We start from the raw sequence: 26,178 nt of genomic DNA, 5'->3' as shown, positions 1-26,178 counted from the left end.
TAGTCCACTATGTAGTGAGTGATTTTCAGACACAGGGACTGTTTCTCATTTTTCCTCTAGATTGAATTTAATAAAATTACAAAAATGTGACTGTTACAGGGCTTTGCAGTTTCTCAGTATCCTTATGACGTTTCCATAATGGAAAACTTGAAGTTAAAGCTTTACCTCTTACTGTTACAGAGCACAATGCAAAATGAAAGTCTCCTCACAGAAAACTTCACCATATCAACAGTTGTACATTTTAAATATTGTTTTGCACACAACTTGATACACAGGTCCCTGTGTAAGTTGCAGCTGGAACTGTCAAAACCATGCTCTTATTGAAAAATTAATCAACGCATTCTGACCAATCAGAATTCTGTGTCTTATTCTCCTTTTATAAGCTCTGATGTAACTTACTTTAACCTCTGTGTTCTTGGTATTTCTTCTTCCTACTTCACCTTGCTTTCTTTTCTTCTTTTCCTGCTCACTTACTGCTGCTGGCCTTGTATAGGCCTTAGAAAGGCAGAAGGAATATTCAGACATGATCCAAGATGAACGTGATGCACTGAGGGATGAGGTTTTCCGGCTAAGGGATGCTCTAAAGGTAGAGCAATTCTGAATATGGGAAAAGATGTTTAGGCCTGCGGCGGTGTAATTTAATTGGAAAATTAAACAAATCTTTCTCCTTTCATAGAAACATGGCATATCCCTTGGATCTGAGGTGACAAATGGTGAGACAGGAAGCAACATGACTAATGGACCTGAACACGTAGAATCAGCTCAAGATACACCAGCTATGAGTACTGACAGCATTTTAGGTAAGTCCATGTTATTTCAGTTATTGATTATGCAGTATTAAACACAATGAAACTAACTGCTTTGCAAAAATCATTCTAATGGCTATAATGCTGATTTTTAATGTCAGTTTCTTTTTTGGGCTCAGTATATTGCAAGCTTAAATGATGTTTGTGTTTCAGTCAACTGATTTTTGTCTACAGAGTATGAATCCTGCACTGAGTTTAGTCACTTCATGTTGGCACCATGCTGCTGATTATCAAATTAAATTGGTGTCTTTCTGCTTTTCTTACTGTGTTTTATTCTAAAATTTTCTGTAAATTCCTCCGCACTAATTCATTTATGTGAAGAAAGCCGGCACCTCTACTTTTCCTTGTTTACTGACATCATCCCGGTGATTATCTTCACTCTTTGTGTACACTAATCAATCCTTCCAGTCGAAAAAGAAAAAAAAATAGTTTTCGTGCACACTTTCATATTGTGCTAATGATGTTCCAGAGAGATCTCCAGGGGATCAAGTGCCTGAAATGGACAGTACATCGTGCATGGATGAAAAATCCAAGATAGTCATTCATGCAGAAGTAAAAAGAGCTGAAGATATGGATTCTGGTACAAGAGCATCATGTAGTGTTATACAGATGGGACTGCAAAAGGACTACAGAGTTCCTGAAACAAAGGAATTTAAAAGGGGTCTGTCAGTTTGTGTTGAAAATGTACCAGATGAAACAGTTCAAGAAAGTGTGGTAGCTCAAAATGAAGGTGTCATCAAAGTAGGAAAACGTGTGAACAAAGCAAGCAAGCAGGGGGAAGAACCTTGGATAGAGGAGAACACAAGAGTCACTCAAGTCTCAGAAAGTCCTTTGACTCGAGATGAAAATGAAGCACCTGCACCATCCCAGTTTATTAAAACTAACAGTCAACTCAATCCTACAACTAGTCATGCAAACCAAGCAGATGAAGAAACATTGGAGAAAACAGAGCTACCTGGAACCACCAGAAGCTATCAAGATTCCAGAAAACCCATTCCCACCACGGATGTAGAGATGACCAGCAGCAGAAGAGCTCTTTCTTCAAGCAGTGAGCAGGAGTCTGAAATGGAGCTGAACCTTGAAACAGGGGTTGTTCAAAGTTACTTGCTGACACTCCCTGTGGAGGTGAAAGGCAGCGCTTCATTTTTAGATAGTTGTCAAGAAGCTTTTATACTGGACTTGGAAGCCATGAGGCTAAACGAAACAGATCAGGCCAGAGTTGAACATCCGGAAGAGATGAGCCCTGCTGGAGACAATACAAAACACAACAGGATGAGGCTTGGGAACAAGAAAGCACAGGATTGTAGTTTGTCCTGACTACTTTTACCGTATACAGCCAAGCAAATAAAAATGGTGTTCAAAATGAAAATGGTACTCCACCATTCCAGTCTGGAATTAATTATTAACTGTCAGTTTCTAAGATCTAATGTTACTCTAAATGACACTTAAAGGCAGATGAACTTAATGGAAGGTAAATCAGTTTAGTCTGGAGATGCAGACATTACTAGTATTAACTTGTCTGATCAAAAATGCCTAATTAGATTTTTTCCAAATACATACTGTCCTCTGGAAGTATAGGAACTGCAAGGCCAATTAATTATTTATTTATTTAGTTTTTATTTTTTTTAACTATACATTATTATCTTTAGTGTATAGTTTAAAAAAAAATAATTTGGCTTCAGATCAAATGATTAATGTAAGATGATGGATCAGAATGTCAGTTTTCATTTCCCAGTATTTACATCTAGATGTGTTAAACAGCTAAGAACAGTGCACCTTTTGTTTGAACCCACCCATTTTTCAGCTGATAAAAATATTGGAGCATGACAGGTGACAGAGAGGTGTTTTTGTTGCCCAGGTGTGCCTTATTAGAATTTTTTTTTTAATATAAACGATTTACCATTTCTGTATATCTGCTCTTGGTTTGAGCCCTGGGTCTCACCTGTGAAGACTGTATTCCTTGTTAAAAAGGATAAACCAACATGAAGACAAGAGCTGTCTATGGGAAAAACAAGCCAGTCTGAAGCTGAGAAAAGGGGAAAATTAATCAGTCATTATGCAAGCATTGGACATAATCAATACTACAATTTAGAATGTCCTTAATAAAAAAAATAAAAAATAAATAAAAGAGAGAAACCACTGGTGTACTAAAAACCAGACATCGAACAGGTTGGCCAAGGAAAACAAAAGCAGTTGATGATGAACATTGCGAGAACTGTAAAGAAAACCCTCAAAACAGTCTGTGACATCACTAGCAACCTCCACAGGGCAGTGGGGAAGGAATCACAATCCACCATTCAAAGAAGACCTCAAGAGCAGAAATATAGAGGCTGTACCACAAGATGCAAACCACTCATCAGCAGTAAGAATCAGAAGGCCAGTTTGGGATTTGGAATGAACTACAGGTATGATCCTCAAAAGTTCTGGAATGAAGTTTAACCTTCACCAAAATGATGTGTGTGCTCATGATCCAAAACATGAGGAGCTCAAGCATGATGGAAGTAGTGTCGTCGCTTGGGCTTGCATGGCTCTTTCTGGAACACTCACTGATCTTTAGTGATGTAGCTCATGATGGTAGCGGGGGGGGTTTACGAAAAATTACAATGTTCTTTACTTTAAAAATGGCCATAGGTGTGAATGGGAATGTGAATGGCTCTTTGCCTCTCTGTGTTAGCCCTGGAAAATATATGAAATGACCCCCCTCTTATTGTTAGCTGGGATTGGCTCTAGTTCACCTGCAGTGGATAAGCAGTACAGTGGTACCTTGGGTTACAAATTTAATTCCTTCTTTGACTCCGTTCGCGAACCGAATTAATTTTTCCCATTTAAATTAATGTAAATCCAATTAATCCATTCACCGGCCCCAGAAACATAGTTTTTTTTTTTAAACTTTTTATGGGTTTGTGTGTGGAAAAAATATAGAAAGGAATTAAAGATGACCTTAATTACAGAAAAATACAGTAATACTAAAAACATAATACAACCCCGATTCCAAAAAAGTTGGGACAAAGTACAAATTGTAAATAAAAACGGAATGCAATAATTTACAAATCTCAAAAACTGATATTGTATTCACAATAGAACATAGACAACATATCAAATGTCGAAAGTGAGACATTTTGAAATTTCATGCCAAATATTGTCTCATTCGAAATTTCATGACAGCAACACATCTCAAAAAAGTTGAGACAGGGGCAATAAGAGGCTGGAAAAGTTAAAGGTACAAAAAAGGAACAGCTGGAGGACCAAATTGCAACTCATTAGGTCAACTGGCAGTAGGTCATTAACATGACTGGGTATAAAAAGAGCATCTTGGAGTGGCAGGGCTCTCAGAAGTAAAGATGGGAAGAGGATCACCAATCCCCCTAATTCTGTGCCGACAAATAGTGGAGCAGTATCAGAAAGGAGTTCGACAGTGTAAAATTGCAAAGAGTTTGAACATATCATCATCTACAGTGCATATCATCATCAAAAGATTCAGAGAATCTGGAAGAATCTGTGTGTAAGGGTCAAGGCCGGAAAACCATGCTGGGTGCCCGTGATCTTCGGGCCCTTAGACAGCACTGCATCACATACGGGCATGCTTCTGTATTGGAAATCACAAAATGGGCTCAGGAATATTTCCAGAGAACATTATCTGTGAACACAATTCACCGTGCCATCCGCCATTGCCAGCTAAAACTCTATAGTTCAAAGAAGCCGTATCTAAACAGGATCCAGCGCAGACGTCTTCTCTGGGCCAAGGCTCATTTAAAATGGACTGTGGCAAAGTGGAAAACTGTTCTGTGGTCAGACGAATCAAAATTTGAAGTTCTTTATGGAAATCAGGGACGCCGTGTCATTCGGACTAAAGAGGAGAAGGACGACCCAAGTTATCAGCGCTCAGTTCAGAAGCCTGCATCTCTGATGGTATGGGGTTACATTAGTGCGTGTGGCATGGGCAGCTTACACATCTGGAAAGACACCATCAATGCTGAAAGGTATATCCAGGTTCTAGAGCAACATATGCTCCCATCCAGACGACTTCCCTGAAAGAGATGTCGTCTGGATGGGAGCATATGCGCGCCATCTTGAGTACAACTGATGCTCCCGCACGCCTCACGTGGTGGAGAAGCCCGCCAGTTTGTGCGTTCGTGCATCGAAGCATCGTTCGAGAATCAAAGCAAAATTTGTTCGGAAATGGTGTTCGTAGCCCGATTTGTTCATGAATAGGGACGTTCGTGACCCGAGGTTTGACTGTATAGAAAATGGATGGATGGGCTGCTCTTTTTTTTGAAAAAGAATAAACAAACTAAATATAAAATAGCATATAAAATCAACAGTTCTACAGAAAATGAGCATATCTGTTCTTTTTGGGAGGATCTGCTAAATCTGCGAAATTCTCTCTGGGAAGATCTGCTAAGCAAGCCTGCCTGTGTGGCGCTAATGCTATTATAACACAGGTTATTTACCCTTGGTAACAGACATGCTGTTCATTTGGGAAGTGGCACTTGTGTGTAGACTATTAAATTCATGGCATTCTTAGAATTTTAGCCCATGTTGCATCAAAAGATGTTTCCACATATTGCTGGGGTTTCCACCCTTACTTGAAATGATCATTTTGTAGACTGATAAAATAATTTAAAGTAAGGGTGGACAACAGTAATACTACTGTCATATTTCTTCATGAAATGAAACCATGCTTGATGCATATCCCCTGCTTGCACTAATGGCAACCAAATATACTTTCGGTCAATACTTTCAAGACCTCGGTCACGGTATTTCACCATATGGACCGACCTTAAGCTGGTAAATAATATTTATTTTTTTCTTTACCAAATTCTAACAGAAAAGAGAGCACCCGAAAAGGAGAGGCGAGCTGCCATTTTTGAATCCTCATTCACGGCTGTAATGCAAATGGCTTCCTCCTTGGTATACAAGTGCACTTCCATGGCAGGAAAAAAAAACTACATTTTGCCCCCTATGTAGTCCCGTATTTATACAAAATTGAGTCATTCAGAATTCAGCCATGTTTTTGCTTGGCGTTAGCAACAGTTACAGGTTTTTAGCTTTCTCCTGAAATTTTTATTTTTTTTTTTTTAATTTCTTCTTCCTCAGGGTAGTAAAACGTGCTTTCGCTGTGAAGACTGTCGTTATCGCTATCATGATGTAAAATTAATGCTATTCTCCTGAGAAATGCTGGCAAAAATGTATAAGATTTTTGATAATCTTGTAAATAAATCTTAAAAAAAAAGATAAATGCTGACAAAAAAAATGCTACTATGCTTGTTGTTGTGAATGAGCGAGTCGCCTGGGGTCCGTATCGTAGGATATGGACCCGCTCCCCAGCCAATCAGAGCACGAGATTTGATGGAAACCGGACTGTGAAAAAAATGTTATTTACTTTATCCAACTTTTAAGACACCAGAGGTTTTCTTTTGCTGGTGCTATGGGATTGCTTGACTTTTCAGTGAGGGTGCTCTGAAATTTAGGGCTTCTCATTAATGTGCTGGTCAATACAGTTTAATTATCTATGCCAAGGAGGTTATGCTTTTGATTTGTCCATAAACAGGATTATGCAAAAACTACCAACCTGATTTTCATGAAACTTGGTGAAAAATTGAAGCACGGGCTAAGGATGCTTTTCAATTTTAGAGCGGATCCAACTTGCAGGGCAGCTCGATTAATTTAATTTCACTTTTTCACTAACGTTGTGGCATTTGGCCTTGGCGGAGGTCTGCAGTCTCCGAGCGTCCATTTCTTTTGAAACACATATGCATGCAGTACCCGCTCAATTACAGTGCCATTCTGTGTTAAACACAAGGTGAGATACTCTGCTCATGGGGATATAGATGTGAGGTTCATAAGCCAGCCTACGTAAACATCCATCTGAATATAAAATTTCACACAATTAAGCCATGTCCAGGACTTGTACCCAAGCAGCAGTAACAGAGACAGAGGTTTGTGCACATTTCAGCCTGAGATTCTGAGATCACAAACTCATGCTACCAGTTCCTAACACATTGAGTCAACAGTATTCTATTCCATAGACCTAGTGTTAGGAATGGGCATCGCATAGAGATAACAATGAGTCAGAATTTGTGCCTCAGCCACCAAATGCATTAAACTTGTAATTGGCTATAGAAGAAAAAAAATCATGCATTTACCATTGAATATCTTCATAAAACAGTGCATCTGTTGATTGAGTCTCCACACATGGATATTTATGAAGACAAAAACAAAAAAAACAATCCATTGTGATTTTATGACTGCTAATTTACCAAAAAAAAAAAAAGCTTTCGGGCTAACAGGATGTGCAAATAACATCAAAGGTTCAGTGCGTGCTGTGCCCATTGGCTGAATCAGATCACCAGTGTTTTGCTTAGTTTTTTAGTTTAAAAAAAAAAGGTCATTTTATTAACGTATATATTTATTTTTCAAAATATAAATTACAGTATTAATTCACACATTAAAAATTCTAAATAAGCCCCAGACTTTTCTTGGGTGCTAAGGATGTTCTATGGCTATCCTAGCTGTAGCTATAGCAATGCCAACCCCCTGGTGCTGCCCATGGACTGTCCCTCAGTGTGTCTGTTCCTATACTTTTGCTCACCTAAAAATTGAATAGTCTACCACAAAAGGTGCAATGTTCTAACACATATAAATGGATATATCAGGAAATGAAAGCTAAAATTCTGATCTATCTTCTCATCTGCGTCTTTTGATCTCAAATCCACATCATCTTTGAACAGCAAAAATGAAAGAATTGACTTTGCCGTACCAGTACTTTTGGAGGGGACTGTGTCTGATGCTAAAATAATTTCTCAATTAATTTACACTGCACCTTTTTACTATTTTTTTTTTAATTGTCGCACACCTCAAATGAGCCCATTTGTTTCAATAAAAATGTTATTGTCTGTCTTACAACTTGACTGGCAGTGTATGTTCTATATTGAGAATTTGATTGATAGTAGGTTGTCTGATATTGAATTAATATTTCAACATTGTCTAATGACTTTCTATAAAGTTGGTTTCAAGAACAAAAACAATCAGCATTAAAGGTGCCCTTCCACCAAAAACGTTTAATACTGGCTCTTTTTGAAATACCGTAGTTCACTCCGAGTTGCATATGCATGCTGCATGTGAAAATGTAATTCTACTCTCATTCCCTGTATTAGCTTATGAAAGAAAATAGTCGGAAAAACAAGCGGATCAGAAAAAGCCATACGAAGTTACGTCACTTCGAAAATTAGTATTCATGGCCTCGCTCACCTTGGCTTGTGACCGCCCGCAGGAAGAAAGCGTGAGGAGAGAGACGTAATTCGCCCCGAGGCGTGGCACGGTGCTCCGCGTCAGTTTCGTTTCTAACGGCGGCTCCAGCCCGACTTTGCACGCTCGTAACTCGGGCAGGGGAGGTCCCAGCCTCCCCAGACTTGGCAGCCAGCGGCCTCTGCCCTCTCCTGAACGAAAGAGGTGCTCCCTGGGCAGGCTAGCTCTGCGCCTTGGGACGTAATTCACCTAACCCTAGGTTAGAGCCCTGCACTCCCGCGGGACCCGACGCAAAGCAGTGTGGCGCGGGACAAATTTTGAAAGCTTATTGCGGGCAGGAGGGGGAGTGCACAATGCGGGAGCGGGCGGGAGAGGCGATAAGTTGCAGTCCCGCTAACTAAAAACGCCACAGACTCGGAAGTGGGAGTGTGAGTGTGCAAAGCGAGAGCTGTCAATCAAAGCGAGAGCTGTCAATCATGCAGCGCTCAACTTGGAATGTGTCAGCAGAATGTCAGAGTCTAAACAATAAACTTACAATAAACCTAACAATGCCACCTATAAATACACAACATGTAGATCTACATAATGTTATCTGTGCCATCTCACAGCAGTTTGCTTAGCTATTTTTAATCAGGGCAAATAGCCTTATAGCCAAAACTAGTATATGATGCTTTAATTTATGGAGATGCCTTTTCTTTACACGTGATTTCCAAATGACGGGTATTGCAATTTTATATTAGTCTAAATGAACATATACACCAAGTTGCAAGCATCAGGGGAAGATTATGGACGCACCAAATTTGGCTTAACGGTCATTTAATGGTGAAATGCCGTTTGCACTGTCAGCCAACTTCGGGTTGTTTCTCTGAATTCCGGCAATAAACGAGACCATCCGAACACATCTGAAAACATCGTGGTTTGAACTGTGTTGGTTCAAATCAACTTGGTTCAGACCAAGTTGGTACTACAGCTTTGGGAAACAGTCGTTTTTTTGGATGTTAGTTAGTTCAAACTTGCATCGTACCATATTGGTTTAATGCTAACTTGGTTGGTTGTTTGGAAAACGCACCCCTGAACGTGAACTGTAGATATTTATGCTCAGATCCACTCAAAGTAGGGGGCGGGGCACCGTCACACTGTGTCTTTAAATTATATTAATTTCTTATAGGCCTACTTGTATTTCCTAGAATGTAAATGTGAGGAGTGACATATAAGCTATGTGCAATGTACAATATTCTTAATATCCACTGTAGAGTTTGGTAGGTGTGTTGGGTATCTCTGTAAAGCCTCAGCTGCGCATGCCGCCTGGCAACGCGCACCCTCGCTACGTGCGCTAGATGAAGGATCGGTCAGTGGAGAGCTCAGCTAAGCTCAGCATGTTTAATTCCCCAAGCCGATGACAAGAACTTTCGTGAGAAATAACGTGAACGTCTGCATCATGCAGGATTTGTGGGCGGGAGCAGGACAAAATATGGCAGGCGCGGGCGGGAGCGGGACTGAAAATCATAATTCTTTGCGGGAGCGGGCAGGAGTGGAACTGCACAGTGCGGGAGCGGGACTGAAAATTCTGTCCCGCGCAGACCTCTACCCTAGGTCCCAGCCTCCCCAGACTTGGCAGCTAGCGACTCCTGCCCTCTCCCGAACGAACCAGCGCTGCCAGGGCCCATCAGCTCCCAGCCAGGGGACGTTATCCCCCCCCCGAGACGAGCTCCGCTCCGTGCCTCGTGCCTTGATGAAAGCCGCTGCTGCAGGGAGTATTCAATTAAATGAATGAATGAATGAATGAATGAACAAACGAATGAATGACTCCCTCCCTCCCGCGCATGCGCACACAAGCGTTCTGGTTGGGGAGAGAGCTCCCTTCCTCTGCTCTCCCTCTCCTCTTATAGGGCGCGGTCACTGGGGAAGACACACAAACACACGTTAATTCCCATCAGGTGCAGTGATTCTGCCACTTACCTTCCCTGACTCTGCCCTCCATTCACAGACCGCCGCTCGGCCACGCCCCCGCTGCCACATCTACATTGTTATTGGTCAAAACATCGATGTCGAGACCATAATAGCCAATCTAAACAGTTTTTACAAAGACACCCACATCCGCTTGTTCTGACCCACTGGAGGTAGCATCACAGTGCTGTTAGCCAATCAGAGGTAACACGTTTACATGTCATGAATATTAATGAGTAAGAGCTGAAATCCTGTCGTTCTCCCGCCACCCACTCCTCCACCAAACTAGAACAGCCTGAAACAGGAGAACCACAGCATTTTTTTTTCACCAAAACCATCTCACAGGGCGTTCATTCATACTAGAGACCACTGCACAATTAATGAAAAAACGATGCAAGGGGACCTTTAAAGTATATTGTAAGTTTCCCCAAGATCAAATTTCTACTTTTTATATATTTTTGTTTTATGTAATACAATATTTCATTTTGGGTATGGGGGCATTTCGTTTTTGAAAATTTGGCTACACAAAAAAATTCTTGTAGCCCGTTTCAAATGGTGTGTGTGTGTGTGTGTGTGTGTGTGTGTGTTTTAAATTGTTTACACTCACTGTCCACTTTGTTAGGAACATACTAATAATACTGGGTTTGACCCTCCTTTGTTTAGAACAGCCTGAATTCTTCATGGCTTGCGTTCCACAAGGTGTTGGATTGTGTTGATATGATTGCATCGCATAATTGCTGCAGAATGTTGAGCTGCGCATTCATGCTGTGATGCCCTTGTTTTACCTCAGATCTGCTGAAACCAGTTTGAGTTGCTTTGTGACATGGACCATTATATAGGATAGTATACAGGATAGTAGCCATTATAAGATTAAAGTGTGGCAATAAAGGGATGCACAGGGTCAACAACCAGACTGGCTCCAGTATTCATAGCATTCTTGATTGCCAAGAAAACCTTCCCCACACCATGACACTACCACCACCAGTCTGAATTGTTGACACAGCATAGGTTGGGTCCATGGATTGATGCTGTTGTCAGTTCTGACTCTGTATGTTGCAACAGCAATCGAGGTTCATCAGGCCAGGCAACATGTTTCTAGTCTGTCCAGTTTTGATGAGCCTGTGCTCAGGATAGAATCAGATTATTATTAGCGGACAGAAGTGGAGCCCGATGTGGTCTTCTGCTGTTGTAGCTGGCATTAATGTACTGTGCATTCTGAATCCCCCCTCCCCCACAACGATTGCAAAGGGTTATTTTAGTTACTGTAACCTTCCTGCCAAAGCAGTCTGGCCATTCTCCAACAAGGTGTTTCCATCTGCAGAACCATCACACATTGGATGTTTAGTTTTATTTGTTATTATTTTAATAAAGATTATTCTGTCTAAACCAGAGACCATGTGTGTGAAAGTCAGCAGTTTTCTAAAAGACTCAAACTAAGTCATGCCATGGTCAAGGGCATAGAGATCACTTTTTTTTTCAAAACATTGTTTGATGCTTGACCTGTATCTGCATGATTGTATCCATTGTGCTGCTGCCACATGATTGGCTGATTTTGGATAATTGCATGAATGTGCAGGTGTTCTTAATAAAGTGTACAGCGAGTATATTGTGTTTTCTGGGTTATTTCTACTTGGTGAAGTTGGCTACACAATTGAAAATGTCGTTCTACTACTGTTGATTATACTGTACATTCCTGTTTATTAAATGATGTAATACCTTAAAATCAATGTCCCTTGAAATTGCAATATTCCCCAGTGAATTTAAAACGGCGGTTATAAAACCTCTCTTGAAGAAACCAAATTTGGACAATAGTGTACTGAGCAATTACCAACCTATTCAAACTTGCCCTTCATGAGTAAGATACTAAAAAACGTGGTCTTCAATAAACTAAATGACTACTTAAACATTACCATGTTTCAGAAAGATTCTAATCTGGCTTTCAGTCCTGTCACAGTACAGAGACTACACTAACTGTAATAGTTAATGATCTTGGTCTCAGTGCTGCCTCAAAAAGGTTGCAGTTCTAATTCTCTTAGATCTGAGTGCTGCATTTGACACCTATAGATCACGTTTTAATTAATGGACTGAAGAACTAGGTTGGTCTATCTGACTGAGCCCTCAGCTGGTTTAAATCCTACATTATAGGGAGACAATTCTGTGTCAGTATGGGAGATTACGTGTCAAAGACACATGACCTGTATCATTTGGTGCTGCACAAGGAAGCTGTCTTGGCCCCCTTCCATTCTCATTTTGTATGCTACCCCTTGGTAGCATCATTAGAGAACACAATTTCCATAGCTGTGTTGGTGATGCACAATTATCAAGCCAAATGGACCACATGCCCTACACTCCCTGACCACCTATTTATCCACAATTAATGAATGGATGAGCAATATTTTTATTTATTTATTTTTAAAACTTAATGAAGGCAAGACAGAAATACTCTTAGTTGGTCCTAAAGCCAAAAGGGACACCCTGTCTAAAAGACTTGGGGTTCTTGGTCAGCAGATGAAAGATGAAGTTACAAGCTTGGGTGTAATTCTAGACTCAGATTTAAGTTTTAATTCACACATTAGCAGGGTCATGAAAGCAGTATTTTTCCACTTCAGAAATATTGCCAAAGTATGCTCATTTATAACTAAACCGAGAAACTGATCCATGCTTTTATTACAGGTAGACGGGACTATTGCAATGCTTTGTTCACAGGACTCCCTAGAAAGTCTATTGAGAGATTACAGTTAATCCAGAACGCTGCAGCAAGACTTTTAACAAAAACAAAGAGAAGAGAGAGCACATTACTCCTGTGCTAGCCACACTCCATTGGCTTCCTGTATTTTTTTAGAATTTAATTTTAAAGTCCTCCTACTTGTCTCTAAAGCACTAAATGACCTAGCCTGAGTTGTTTGCGCCGAGTCCTTTCTTCCCGTGAGTGCTGGCGTTAATTACTAATCTTTTTTAACTTTTTTCTACAAATAATTTTCCAGTATCCTCTTCATTTTTATTGTACTGTCGCTTTCCTTTTTGTACTTTCGACTTTCGCTTTCCTTTTTCTGTTTTTTTTTCCTCTTTTTTTGGAAGAACACAGAGACCGGAAGCTTTCTTTTTCTTTTCTCTCCTCCTGTGTAAAGACCACAAGCGGAGGCGGCATAAGCGTAGAGCCAAAGCTACCGCTGAGGCTTGCCCACGGGAGCACCACTCCTCTCCACGTCACGTGTTGAACAGGTTTGCTCTCCTTAGTGATGCATCCGCTGAGAAACCTGAAAGAGCTCTGGTTATAGGGGACTCTATCATACTCTATCGTGAAATTAGCTCAACCTTTAGGGGCACCAGCAGCTTTAGTCCGGTGTATACCGGGAGCCAGGGTGCCGGACATAGCAGGTAATCTTAGGGTGCTAGGCAAGCACAGGTTCTCAAAGATAGTTATCCATGCAGGAGCTAATGATATACGCCTTCGTCAGTCTGAGGTTACTAAGAGTAACTTTGTAGAGGTGTTTAAATTAGCGAAGGCGATGTCCGATGCTGTAGTATGCTCTGGCCCCATCCCAATGCGGCGTGGCAATGTAGCTTACAGCAGGTTATGGTCGCTGAACTGCTGGTTGTCCAGGTGGTGCTCTGAAAACAGTGTGGACTTTATAGATAATTGGGCTAATTTTGAGGGCACTGCTGGCCTGTTAGGGCGGGACGGTATCCATCCCACTCGGAAAGGTGCTGCTCTCATTTCCTGCAGCATAGGTCATAGTCTCAGAACAGGCCTAGTTAATTCCTGACAATCCAGAGCCAAGGCCAGGGAGCAGACAAACAGGCTAAACCAACTGTCTGCTAGCTGCACAGAGTCGTCACTCAGGGTCCACTCCATTGAGACTGTGTCTGTTCCCCGAGCTAAACAAAAAGGTAAAAATTTTCAGAGAGTTTGCTCCAGTAACCTAATCAATATAAAATTAGATCATACTGACAGCTGCTGCCAGCACCTTTGATCTAAAGGTGGGGCTATTAAATATTAGATCTCTTACATCTAAAGCGCTAATGGTTAATGAAGTCATTACTGATCAGAAGTTTAATGTACTTTGTTTAACTGAAACATGGATTAAGCCAAATGAATATATAGCATTAAATGAACCGAGTCCTCCTGGATACAGTTATATACACCAGCCTCGTCAAACTGGCAGAGGAGGAGGCGTTGTGGTTATTTATAATGATTATCTAGGTGTAACACAAACCTGGTTATAAATTTAATACATTTTGAAGTTCTTCATACTCATATAATGTATGTAGCCTCGAAAAATGTCTACCCAATTAATTCCATTGCTTATTATTTACAGGCCCCTGGGGCCATATTCTGAGTTTCTTTCTGAATTTGCAGATTTTATCTCCGAGCTGGTTATTTCCTTAGACAAAGCTTTAGTTGTCGGAGATTTTAATATTCGCTTCGATAACCCAGAAGACCCTTTAAAAACAGCGTTTGTGTCCATTTTAGAGTCAGTAGGGATTAATCAGAATGTCATAGGACCGACCCATAATGGTGGTCACACCCTTGATCATTCAGGTTAAACGTAGACAATATAGTCATACTTCCACAGTCTGAAGTTATCTCAGATCATTATCTCCTCTCATTCAAACTATCTCTGAGTAATAATATATGCACCTCACCACGCTACTGTATTAAACGTACATTCGCGTCAACTACTGCACATAGCTTTATAAATGATCTCCCAGAGTTATCAACTTTGATTAGTTCACTGTCAGCCCCTGCAGAACTTGATCAGGCAACTGAATGCTTAGTCAACATTCCGCCATACTTTAGATAATGTAGCTCCTCTTAAAAGGAAACTGGTCAGAGACAAAAAATTAGCACATTGGTATAATGATGACACTCGCTAGGACCACATGCAGCTAGAAGTAAGTTTTCCGATTACACAGTAATTCTGGATGGTCTTTGTTTGTTCACGTGCAGCAGTAAAAGACCTCGGGGTGATTATTGACCCCAGTCTTTCATTCGAAACTCACATTGATAACATTACCCAGATAGCTTTCTTTCATCTCAGAAATATTGATAAGATAAGAAATTTAACGTCACTACATGAAGCGGAAAAACTAGTTCATGCTTTCGTTACCTCCATGTTGGATTATTGTAATGCCTTACTGTCTGGATGTTCCAATGAGTGCATAAACAAGCTCCAGTTAGTTCAAAATGCAGCAGCAAGAGTCCTTACTAGAACTAGAAAATATGATCACATCACCCCTCTTATCCACACTGCATTGGCTCCCAATCAAATTTCATATTGATTATAAAATACTACTATTGACCTTTTAAAGCACTAAATGGTCTCGCACCACAGTACCTGAGTGAACTTCTGCTCCTCTAGGACCCGCCACGTCTACTTGGATCAAAAGGTGCAGGCTGTCTGCTGGTACCTCGTATAGTGAAGGCTGCATCAGGGGGCAGAGCCTTTTCTTTTATTTTTTTTAATATATTTTTTTTGGCTTTTTTCACCTTTATTGGATAGGACAGTGTAGAGACAGGAAATGAGCGGGAGAGAGAGACGGGGAGGGATCGGGAAATGACCTCGGGTCGGAATCGAACCTGGGTCCCCGGATTTATGGTATGGTGCCTGAGCCACGACACCCCCAGGCAGAGCCTTTTCTTACAAAGCCCCACAGTTATGGAACAGCCTTCCAAGTTGTGTTCGGGAATCAGACACAGTCTTAGCGTTTAAGTCTAGGCTGAAAACATATCTGTTTAGTCAAGCCTTTTGTTAATGGTATTTATGAGGTAAAGGTGTAGATCTGGAGGGTCCTCAGACATAGTGTTTTGGTAAACTGGGATGTGTGGATGCTGTCAGTCCCCACTCACTTGCTCACTCAAGTTTGTTGACAGTGTAGTGGCTGGCTGCTTTATGTCCTGGGGCTCCCTCATGCCTGTGTTACCTTCTAGCTCTCCCCTTTTAGCTATGCTGTAATAGTTAGTTGCCGGAGTCCCTGCTTGTACTCAGTGCAATATGTATACTGTTCCTACTTATTCAGGTGACATTGGGCATACCTAACAGCCTGTGTTCTCTCTCTCTCTCTCTCTCTCTCTCCCCCCTCCCCCCCAAATCTGTCCCTCTGAGTTACATGGAGTCAACAGGAAATCTTTTGGTGGGGAGGGTGGAGACCTCGACTGGCTCTCGTAGCCTGCAGGGAATCGGCCGTCTGACATTCCGTCGCATGTCCCAGACCCGGTGAAATGTAACTGAATTGTCTTGGCCAGTCCTAAGGGTCCCATCTGCATCTGCCTGCACTCACTCTGATCTATAATTCCAACTGTCTCATTGCTGAGGAGTGTGCTCCCATCACCCAATCAAGCATCCAGCCAGAGCAGGTCATGAGCAGGTCATTAACCATATTAACATGCCGTTGTTGTGTATTATGCCTGATGTCAGGACTCTCGTCTCTGCGAGCCTGCCACACAGACTTAATACTTGTTATTTTTAGACATTGACACCTGTTGCCTACAGTTATTCAGGTGACATTGGGCATACCTAACAACCTGTGTTTTCTCCCCCCCCAATCTGTCCCTCTGAGTTACATGTTGGTCCTGGAATCGAGATGCTGACCTCTTCTGCTCCTCTGACCTGCTTGATCCATCCTGGTGCCCTGTGTCTGGTTGGAGTCTCATTGCTAGAGCCCTGCACTCCCGCGGGACCCGCCGCAAAGCAGTGCGGCGCGGGACAAATTTTGAAAGCTCATTGCGGGCGCGGGCGGGACCGGAAGTGCACATATGCGCGCACGGGCGGGAGCGGTGATAAGCTGCAGTCCCGCTAACTAAAAACGTGTTTGAAATAAAATTTATAAATTATTAATTTATGTCTATCATATATAATTTGTGCTGGATATTTTATTTGGCATTAATAAAAACATTTTAAGATGCCTAAATTTGCAGAGAGAGTCAGATTGCCAGATTGAGTGAGGAATGGCATCTTAAATTTGCCATTGATCACCCTAACGGGAAATCCTTTGATCACTCTAATGACTCGCAGTTCACACCCAGCTAGCAAGAGAACCATGAGTGAAGTGATTTACTGCTTGCGTTAGTCTACAACTCTAATCAGAGAGACAGGTTACACAGTGACGGTAGGCTTGACTCAATGCTATCCCAGAAATCCTTCCTGTAATATGCAAATTTGGCTGTCCAATCAGAGGTGGCCAAATTTGCATATTACAGGAAGGATTTCTGGGATAGCATTGAGTCAAGCCTACCATCACTGTGTAACCTGTCTCTCTGATTAGAGTTGTAGACTAACTCAAGCAGTAAATCAATTCACTTCTCTTACTAGCTCTGCTTTGCAATAAAAAAAAAAAAAACACCCCATTGGTACAAAGCAAGCCCATTCACTTTTTTATGCTGATCAGAGAATTACAATGGTTTCTCATGTGATAAAAATGTGCGATTAGCGATTAAATATTTTAATCGCTTGACTGCACTAATTATTATTATTATTAGAGACACTACATGCTGAATTCAGAAACAAGGTAAATAATAACGAATGTGAGCTGTAGATATTTATGCTCAAATCCACTCAAAGTAGGGGGCGGGGCACCATCACGCTGTGTCAAGACAAGAACTTTCCTGAGAAATAACGCGAATGTCTGCATCATGCGGGATTTGCGGGTGGGAGCGGGACAAAATATGGCAGGCGGGAGCGGGACTGAAAATCATAATTTTTTGTGGGCGCGGGCGGGAGTGGGACTGCACAAAGCGGGCGGGAGCGGACTGAAAAATCCGACCCGCGCAGACCTCTACTCATCGCATCGCTCCTGTGGAGGATGGCCCCATGAGGACAGTTGAAAGTTACACCTGGAGGACGCTCTGGACTCTTACAGTAATGCTTTTATGGCTGAGGACTACAGTTGACTTGCTAACTTTAGGACTGCAGTTGTCATGAACAGTTTTGCACTCAAGTTTCCATCAATGAAGAGTTACATCATCAATGAAACTGTCTTCATGTTAAAACTGTTAATGTTATAGTCATGCTGTCTGTTGTTGCCCAAATGAGGATGGGGTTCCCTTTTGAGTCTGGTTCCTCTCGAGGTTTCTTCCTCATGTCGACGGAGGGAGTTTTTCCTTGCCACCGTCGCCACAGGCTTGCTCACTGGGGATCGATTAGGGATAAAATTAGCTCATGTTTTAAGTCGTTCAAATTCTGTAAAGCTGCTTTGTGACAATGTTTATTGTTAAAAGCGCTATATAAATAAACTTGACTTGACTAGCACCCTCTTACTTCACAGAGTCTTTGTCATTTTATGTCCCAACACAAATTCTTTGGTCCTCCACAGCTGGTTTACCAAATGTATCAATCCCCCAAAACAAAATCACAGAAGTAGCCTTTGTCCACTGTGCACCCAAACTGTGGAATACTTTTACCAAAAAGTATCAGGGAGGCAGACTCAGTAAATATCTTTAGACGTGAGCTAAAAATATGTGATGAGTCATGGAATCCACGGACACATGTCGGCCGAAACGAATCCGAGAAAATGCTTCTTTTGCGATTTTCTTGGATTCGTTTCGGCCGACATGTGTCCATGGATTCCATGACTTGTCACATATTCCTTTTTAATTTAGCATATAGCTAGTTGTTTCTGTACAGTGTTTTTCACTGCAATAATTGCTTTCATTTTTTCCTTCCACTTTGTCAATGTTGTCTTTTAAAGATTTTATCATGTACACTTTTTTTTTTTTTTGTCTCATCCTTTAATGTAAAGCACTTTGAGGTGCAGTTTCTGTATGAAAAGTGCTATATAAATGAAATGTACTATTATATAAAGGAGAATATGTAATACATTGATGGATATGAACACTGAAAATGCAGCTGTTTATACAAATTTGTAAAACATTGGTGCCACACAATTAAGTGATAAATTTTTATGCATTAAGTTTATCCATAGTGTATCATTGTTCAGATTGTCATTTGTACGTTTCAATTTTTTAGAGATCCGATTGAGGAAGCTGGTTGATGAGAGGGAGAGTTTGCTTGAACAGGTAAGTTGCATGTCTACCCATAAATACAGGGTCATATTGTGGCCATTTAGCTAAGTGTGTGTGTGTGTCTAGGTAAGGAAGCTGAAAGCAGTTGTGGAACAAAAGCAGAGAAATGGCACAAATGAAGCAGTAAGTCCACATGAAGCTGACCTCCAGAACAGCCTAGACTCGCATATCATCGACTTGCAGAGTAAGACACGTATTTCTTATCCCTTTTTTCTAGGTTAGGTTAATTAGGTGGGATTTTAGAGATTCTATTGTACTGCACATTGCATAGAATTGCAACACCACATTTTGTGAAATTCAGTCCATAGGGGGTGCTGCAACTGACACATTTCAATATCTTAAGATCCATTTAAGCTAATATTTTTGAAATTTGATATGATTATATGTGGCTACATTTGCTCACATCATCTAAAGTTCTACTTGGCTCACTAAACAAAATTGCTGCCAGTGGCCAATCAAATTTCAGCAGTCAGTGTATGCCTGTGTGAATGGCTGATCTTAGTGAAAGTTTATAAGCGTTTTCCTAATGGCACAAAGAAGATATTTAACTAATTTCAAACAAATTAGCCGTACAGTGTAACTTTTTAATAAGCTGCAAGACTTTTCCGTCTGTTTTTATGGCATGGGTTGGTTCATGTTCAAAACTCCTTTTTTGCCTTTCAAACATTTCTAAAAATTCCAATTGTCCTCTTTCGCCTGGTGAACTGGTGGAATTCTTCAAACTTGGGGCACTTTACACTAACTACTTGGATCACTGCTTGTAGCTAAATATACAGATTTTTTTTTTCTTTTAACAAACCATATCCTCACTTCACTAATCAGACCAGTAAATTAACTTTGTGCGCGTGTGCTTTTAAAAAAAAAAAAAAATAGTAAAATTATAGTTTTATAAAATTAGAGGATATGTGACAGTTGCAGGAAGATGTGTTTATCTTCTAGTGGTGAATGTATATATCACGAGTGAGCGAAGCGAAGTCAGTGGGAAATCTTTAGGAATGGCATATTGGGAAAATATGTCACTTAGGTCCGCGATGTATTTTGTATGAAAAATGCAAGCTTTTCAACAAAAGAAGATAAACTTCATATCTTCAAGCCAACATGTGATTTTCATTTTATTTATTTATTTTTCGCGGTCTGGTTTCCATCAAATCGTGTGCTCTGATTAGCTTGCAAGTGGTCCGGAATCCTACGATACGGACCTTTTGGCGACTCACTCGTTCACAACAACAAATAATATAGTAGCAATTTTTTGGCAACATTTATTTTCGCATTTCTCAGTATAATAGCATTAATTTTACAGCATGGATAGCGATAATGAGTGTTCACAGCAAAAGCGAGTTTTACTACCCTGATGAAGACGAAATTAAAAAAAAAAAAAAACATTTCAGGAGAAAGCCGAAAACCCGTAACTGTTGCTAACGCCGAGCAAAAACATGGCTGAATCTTGAATGACTGACTCAATTTTGTATAAATAGAGGACTACGTAGGCGGCAAAATGTAGCCCCCCGCCATGGAAGTGCTCTTGTATACTGAGGAGGAAGTCATGTGCATTACAGCCGTGAATGAGGATTCAAAATGCCAGCTTGCCTTGGCTTTTGTTTTCCCTTTCGGCCTTGGAAATACTGACCTCGACCCAGAGGCCTCGGTCAGTATTTTCAAGACCTTGGTCATGGCATTTCATGATACGGACCTCCCAGCTGGTAAATTTTATATATGTGTGTGTGTATATGTGTGTGTGTGTGTATATGTGTGTGTGTGTGTGTGTGTGTGTGTATATGTGTGTATATGTGTATATATATGTATGTATATGAGACATTCACAAACAAAAAGGTTGATGCCTAATATAGCCTACCCTTTGACAGGTGCCACTGTAACAAAATAATCAGTGTAATTAATTTCACCTGTCACTGTTTTTTTAATTTTATGGCTGATCGGTGTACGTGTGAGTGCTTGGTTTGATATACTTTGCTACTTCTGCATTAAGACCACAGCTTACCAGTTGATGATCCATGCTATAGCCTACAACAAAAGTGTTTCAGCCATTCTTTACTTTCTAAATATAAACTTGATAGATACGGACCTAGTTTTTGGTCAGTCTCAGTATTATTTGTGATTTTTTTTATTTTAATAAATACATTTGACACAAAATTAAGCAAAGGTATAACTGTAATGTAATGATGACATCCATGTTCCTTGAAGGACCTTTTTTATGTAATGACTTCATTGATTAATGGAGTCATTACATAAAGTTAAATCACTGTACTTTAAGACCTAAATGATATCAGTGGTTCTCTTGGAGGACATGTAGTAATTTTACATATCTGTCACAAGCAACCATTGGAGTATAGTTGTCATTGCATATTTTACTGGTGGTTCTAAATATTTAGAATGAAGCAGATTTTATAACGTGTGTGCAGATGCCCCTGAACTCTCCATCCCTGGTACTCTGTCTTCTGTTTTGTTCAAATTTCACCCTTTAGTTCAAAGGGAATTACAAATGAAACATGGAGCCATTAAAGGAGCCAGAAGTAATAGTGTCTCAGTACTCCTCTTAACTTGACCAGAGTCAAGTGCAGAATTAGCATAAGGCTAGACCAAGAGCTCGTTTTTTGCTATACTGAATATTCAGTTATGTTGTTTGTGTCGTGTTGCAGCTGTTCATAAAATATTATTGTCTTGCTTCATCAATGCAGGAGATGCCAATAGGCAAATCAGCGACTTAAAATTTAAGCTGGTGAAGTCCGAGCAGGAGGTTGCAGCTCTCGAACAAAATGTGGGTAGCAGAAATTAGTAGAATAAAACTTCAACAATCAATGATTGCTAACAAATTATTTATTGTGGTGAATGCCGCAAATATAATTTTAGTGATTTTCATGATTTTTCTTTTCCTCAGATCATTCGTCTGGAAGGGCAGGTGACACGCTATAAAACGGCCTCCGAAGCAGCTGAGAAAGTGGAGGACGAACTGAAAGTGGAGAAACGTAAATTGCACAGAGAGGTACAGTGTGAACATGAACATGATCACACTGATCAATAAATCCATTACTATTTTGTCAGCACAGCCCTTTAGTCACCTTAGTCATGCTTTGACACTTTGCGTTACTGTGTCGTTAAATGGTTCAGTCAGTCATTAGTCAAGGAAAGAAGGCGTATTTTCCCGATGGGAATTCTGTAAACTCAGTATTATGCGTCAAAGCACGCATGACCGTGGGTTTAAAAGCAAGGAGAAATGGCTTGGTAATGTCAGAGATGTGAGTTACAGAATCTTTAGAGTGTAAGCTGTTCTACACTTATCTGGATTGTCTTAAAAATGTATTCAAAAGCATTCACCCTTTTGGCAAGAGATTGAGTTCAAACCCAGAGCATCCCACAGCCATCTGTGTCCCCAGGAGTCAAGCGAGCAAAAATTGGCAGTGCTCTCTGTCAATAACCTCACTAGTCAGCCGTGTGCATCTGAGCTCATGTATGTGGAAGAGGGCAGATAGTGCTCTCCTCCAAGTGTGTTCCGCTGTCCTGTTATGCAGGGGACACAACAGAAAAGCAGCCATCCTATCATCCGGAGATCACAAATTCGAATCCTGATGATGCCGAGAGTCCAAGAGAGCAAAATTGGCCAAAATGACTAGAATGCTTTACAGAGTAATTAAGGAGAAAAAAGACACAAAAGCAAAACGGAACCACAAACAAATCAACCAAATGAAGTCATTACAGATAAGAGACAGAGAGAAAAGGAACACAACATAATCATAAATAACATGGGCATAAAGAGAGCAGAAAAGCATGGAAAAGGAATGGACAGGCAGTGACCAGCAGAGGAAGGAAAGCAGAGAGAGAAGTGATTTAGAATTGAGTGTTGAATTTGGGGACAGATTTGTACTATCACTAAGGCTCTAAGGGAGAGAAATCCATAGCCAAAAGCCCTGGAATCCGTGAATGGACATGTGCATCTGTAAACTCATGTATGCAGAAGATAGTGCTTTCCTCCATGTGTTACGCCACTCCTGATGTTGCATGTGCAGCATTTACAAAAATATGCAGTTAGTGTCTTGGAGTAAGCATGTGTTAGCCTTCACCATTCCTAGTTGGTAGCTGTCATGTGATAGGGGAGACCTAACTGGAGGGTGGGAATTGGCCAAGACTAAATTAGGGAGGAAATGCATGGGGGGAAATGCACGTTAGTTTTTTACCATCCCTAGCTGGTAGTTGTCACTGTACACAATACACTATATCACCACAAGACAGCGATGATTCCTCATAACTGACTGCTCTTATTGCACTAAATTGATACTAGGCACCATATGGACTGACATGCGAATGTGTCAATTACATATATTCGTCAAACAACTGCCAACATGGGTAACACTTTATATAATTAACACATTTACCAGTAACAGTAGTTATTATGCAGAAGCAAGTCACACCTCCAATATAAGATAAAACGATGACACTAAATAGATCATAAAGACATTTATTAATGTTGCATAACAACTGTTTTCACTACTTGCAGTATATACACAATTACCATATCCACATTCACTGGATATGAGCAGTTGTGCATTCTGATAGCCTTGTAGCAGAGTAGCCACCAATCAGGTCATATACCGTCAGTTGAGAGAAACAAAATGGCAGAGCGTGTTACTGAACCAACCAAGGACAAAACAAAAACTCTACTCAAAAACAAAACCCCCAAAAAACAAAAGCAGCAACAATATATGGAATAAAAGATTTAATGGTAAGAACGCAGCTTATTTTTCAAGAATTATTATTATAGCATTTTTCACAAATTGCTACTGTCATTTTGCTGGTTTGTTTACATTCTTCATCTTTAAGCATTAAAATTTTTGAATTCTTTTTTTTAAGACTGCCCAAAGAAGCTTGAAAATGATCAGTGAAATGTCTAAGGAAGAATTAAATAAATGTCTAAAGCTATTCTGTACATTATGTCCACTTATACTGATTTTTTTTCTCATCCTTTAATGTAAAGCACTTTGAGTTGCAGTTTCTGTATGAAGTGCTATATAAATAAAACTTTATTTATTACTACTACTACTATACCTCAGCACGACTACAAGACGGCACTTTCTTAAAAAAAAAAAACACAAGTCAATTTGTGCAGCTATTGATAGGTTTTTAAGAAGTCCACCTAAGTGGAAATTATTTTGTCGGACATTTTGTATAAAGTTTTTAATTAATCAAATTTGCAAAAAATGATGCTCGGTTTCTCAAAATCCAGTGAATATGGATAGAATAAACGTTATTCCACTCAATCTCGTCATGCATGGCTTATAGCGTTTGAATTAACGTCTAATATCTGACCCCTGTATTGAAGTGTTTGCAAAAATGAATTTCATTTGATAAAAATACACCTGCTGTACACATTAAATTATTAAATTAAATAAACAGCACAAAATTATGAAATTTTTTTTCTCAGGAGGGTGGGAATCCCCATGGACTTCACTTATAAGCATGGTCCATATATTTTCAATAGGGTTGAAGTCAGGACTTGTTTTAAGCTTAATGTTAGCCTGCTTTATCCTCCACAACCAGCTCTGATGCGTGTTTGGGTTTATTGTCCTGTTGTAACTCCCAAGTCGTGTTCAAGTTTCTGATGGTTTATGCTGAAAAATTCTGAGGTAGTCCTCCATTATTCCATCCACTTTGTGCAATGAACCAGTTCCACTGGCAGCAAAACAGACCCAGAGCATGATGATGCTACCACCACCACCAGCTGGTACAGTGTCCCTCTGTACATGGTGGTCATTGTGGCCAAACAACTCAATCTTTGTCTCATCTGACCATACAGCTATCCTCCAGAAGGCTTTTTCTTTGTCCGTGTGGTCTGCTTCAAATTTTAGTTAGGAGCAGGGGGTTATTTTTTGGATAGCAGCCTCTTAGTCCATGGTGATTGTAAAACTCACTGAACTGTAGACAGTGACCCATCAGCTTTCAGTTCATGGCAGGGCTGTGCCATGGTGGTTTCCAGGTTGTTCCTGACCATCCAAACCAATTTCCTTTCAACTGAGGGTGACCGTTTGGGTTTTCTTGAAGCAAAGTGGTTTGGCAAAGTGACTACACCTCACAATAACTTGCATACAACTGTTTGAACTCTTCTTGGAATTTGCAGTTGTTTAGAAAGGGCTTCAAGAGACATTCCGGAGTTGTGCAATCCTCTTTCTCAAATCTGCACTGAGCCCATTGGACTTTCCCATTGTATTGTGTGTTGGTCAATCCAATGAGGGCTGTAAACGCACCCTTTTTATGAAGACACAAAGAAGCTACCAGCTGTAGTCAATCATGATCACTAACAGGAAGTTAAAAGACCTCAGACTTGCCAAGATGAGACATTTTGGAAGTTTCAGCACCTCTGAATTAATAATCTAAGTGAGCATGTGTAAATTTTTGACATTGTGTTGATTTCAGAAAACCCAAAGAAAATTAAAACTTGTACACCATTAGTTTTTTTTTTTTTAATTAAAGATGTATGGGGCGGCACGGTGGTGTAGTGGTTAGCGCTGTCGCCTCACAACAAGAAGGTCCGGGTTCGAGCCCCGTGGCCGGCAAGGGCCTTTCTGTGCAGAGTTTGCATGTTCTCCCCGTGTCCGCGTGGGTTTCCTCCGGGTGCTCCGGTTTCCCCCATAGTCCAAAGACATGCAGGTTAGGTTAACTGGTGACTCTAAATTGACTGTAGGTGTGAATGTGGGTGTGAATGTGAGTGTGAATGGTTGTCTGTGTCTGTGTCGGCCCTGTGATGACCTGGCGACTTGTCTAGGGTGTACCCCGCCTTTCGTCCATAGTCAGCTGGAATAGGCTCCAGCTTGCCTGCAACCCTGTAGAACAGGATAAAGTGGCTAGAGATAATGAGATGAGAAAGATGCACCGTATGCTGTACAATCATTCTGCCACAGAAAAAGAACAGTTCAAAGAAATTACTGAATGCCCACATATTGCCATGACTTTCATATCCAAGATAACATTCATGTCCCTGTATGTAAACTTCTGACAAACTCTAAATATTCATTCTGAGCCAGATTTTGCATATATGACTGAAACTTTTAAATCCAATTACAGGGATAAATAGCCTTTTGCATTTTACATTTCAAGTGTTTCTGAAATATATTTACAATTCACTGCATTTCAGGTGTATACAACCCCAAA

The 26,178-nt window shown here is 40.5% G+C and overlaps 1 protein-coding gene across 11 annotated transcripts in view; it reads left to right on the top strand.

Annotated features, from left to right (window-relative positions):
• lrrfip1b (leucine rich repeat (in FLII) interacting protein 1b) overlaps positions 1 to 26,178 on the top strand; it is a 111,258-nt gene that overhangs the window by 81,560 nt on the left and 3,520 nt on the right. For 9 of the 11 annotated variants that reach the window (XM_060919011.1, XM_060919007.1, XM_060919010.1 and 6 more), the window contains 3 exons: positions 494 to 586; positions 677 to 800; positions 1,276 to 2,240. In XM_060919011.1, the coding sequence (XP_060774994.1) occupies positions 494 to 586; positions 677 to 800; positions 1,276 to 2,123 (1,065 nt within the window). In that variant the 3' untranslated portion in view covers positions 2,124 to 2,240. Of the gene's footprint in view, positions 1 to 493; positions 587 to 676; positions 801 to 1,275; positions 2,241 to 18,967; positions 19,018 to 19,089; positions 19,208 to 21,716; positions 21,797 to 21,916; positions 22,022 to 26,178 lie in introns of those variants that run through there. The other 2 variants (XM_060919016.1, XM_060919013.1) reach the window with 2 other exon arrangements.

This window comes from Neoarius graeffei, chromosome 4, assembly GCF_027579695.1.
Source record: "Neoarius graeffei isolate fNeoGra1 chromosome 4, fNeoGra1.pri, whole genome shotgun sequence".
NCBI classification, from domain to species: domain Eukaryota; kingdom Metazoa; phylum Chordata; class Actinopteri; order Siluriformes; family Ariidae; genus Neoarius; species Neoarius graeffei.
Note: the sequence above shows the minus strand (reverse complement) of the source record. Positions and strands in the feature narration are given on the sequence as shown.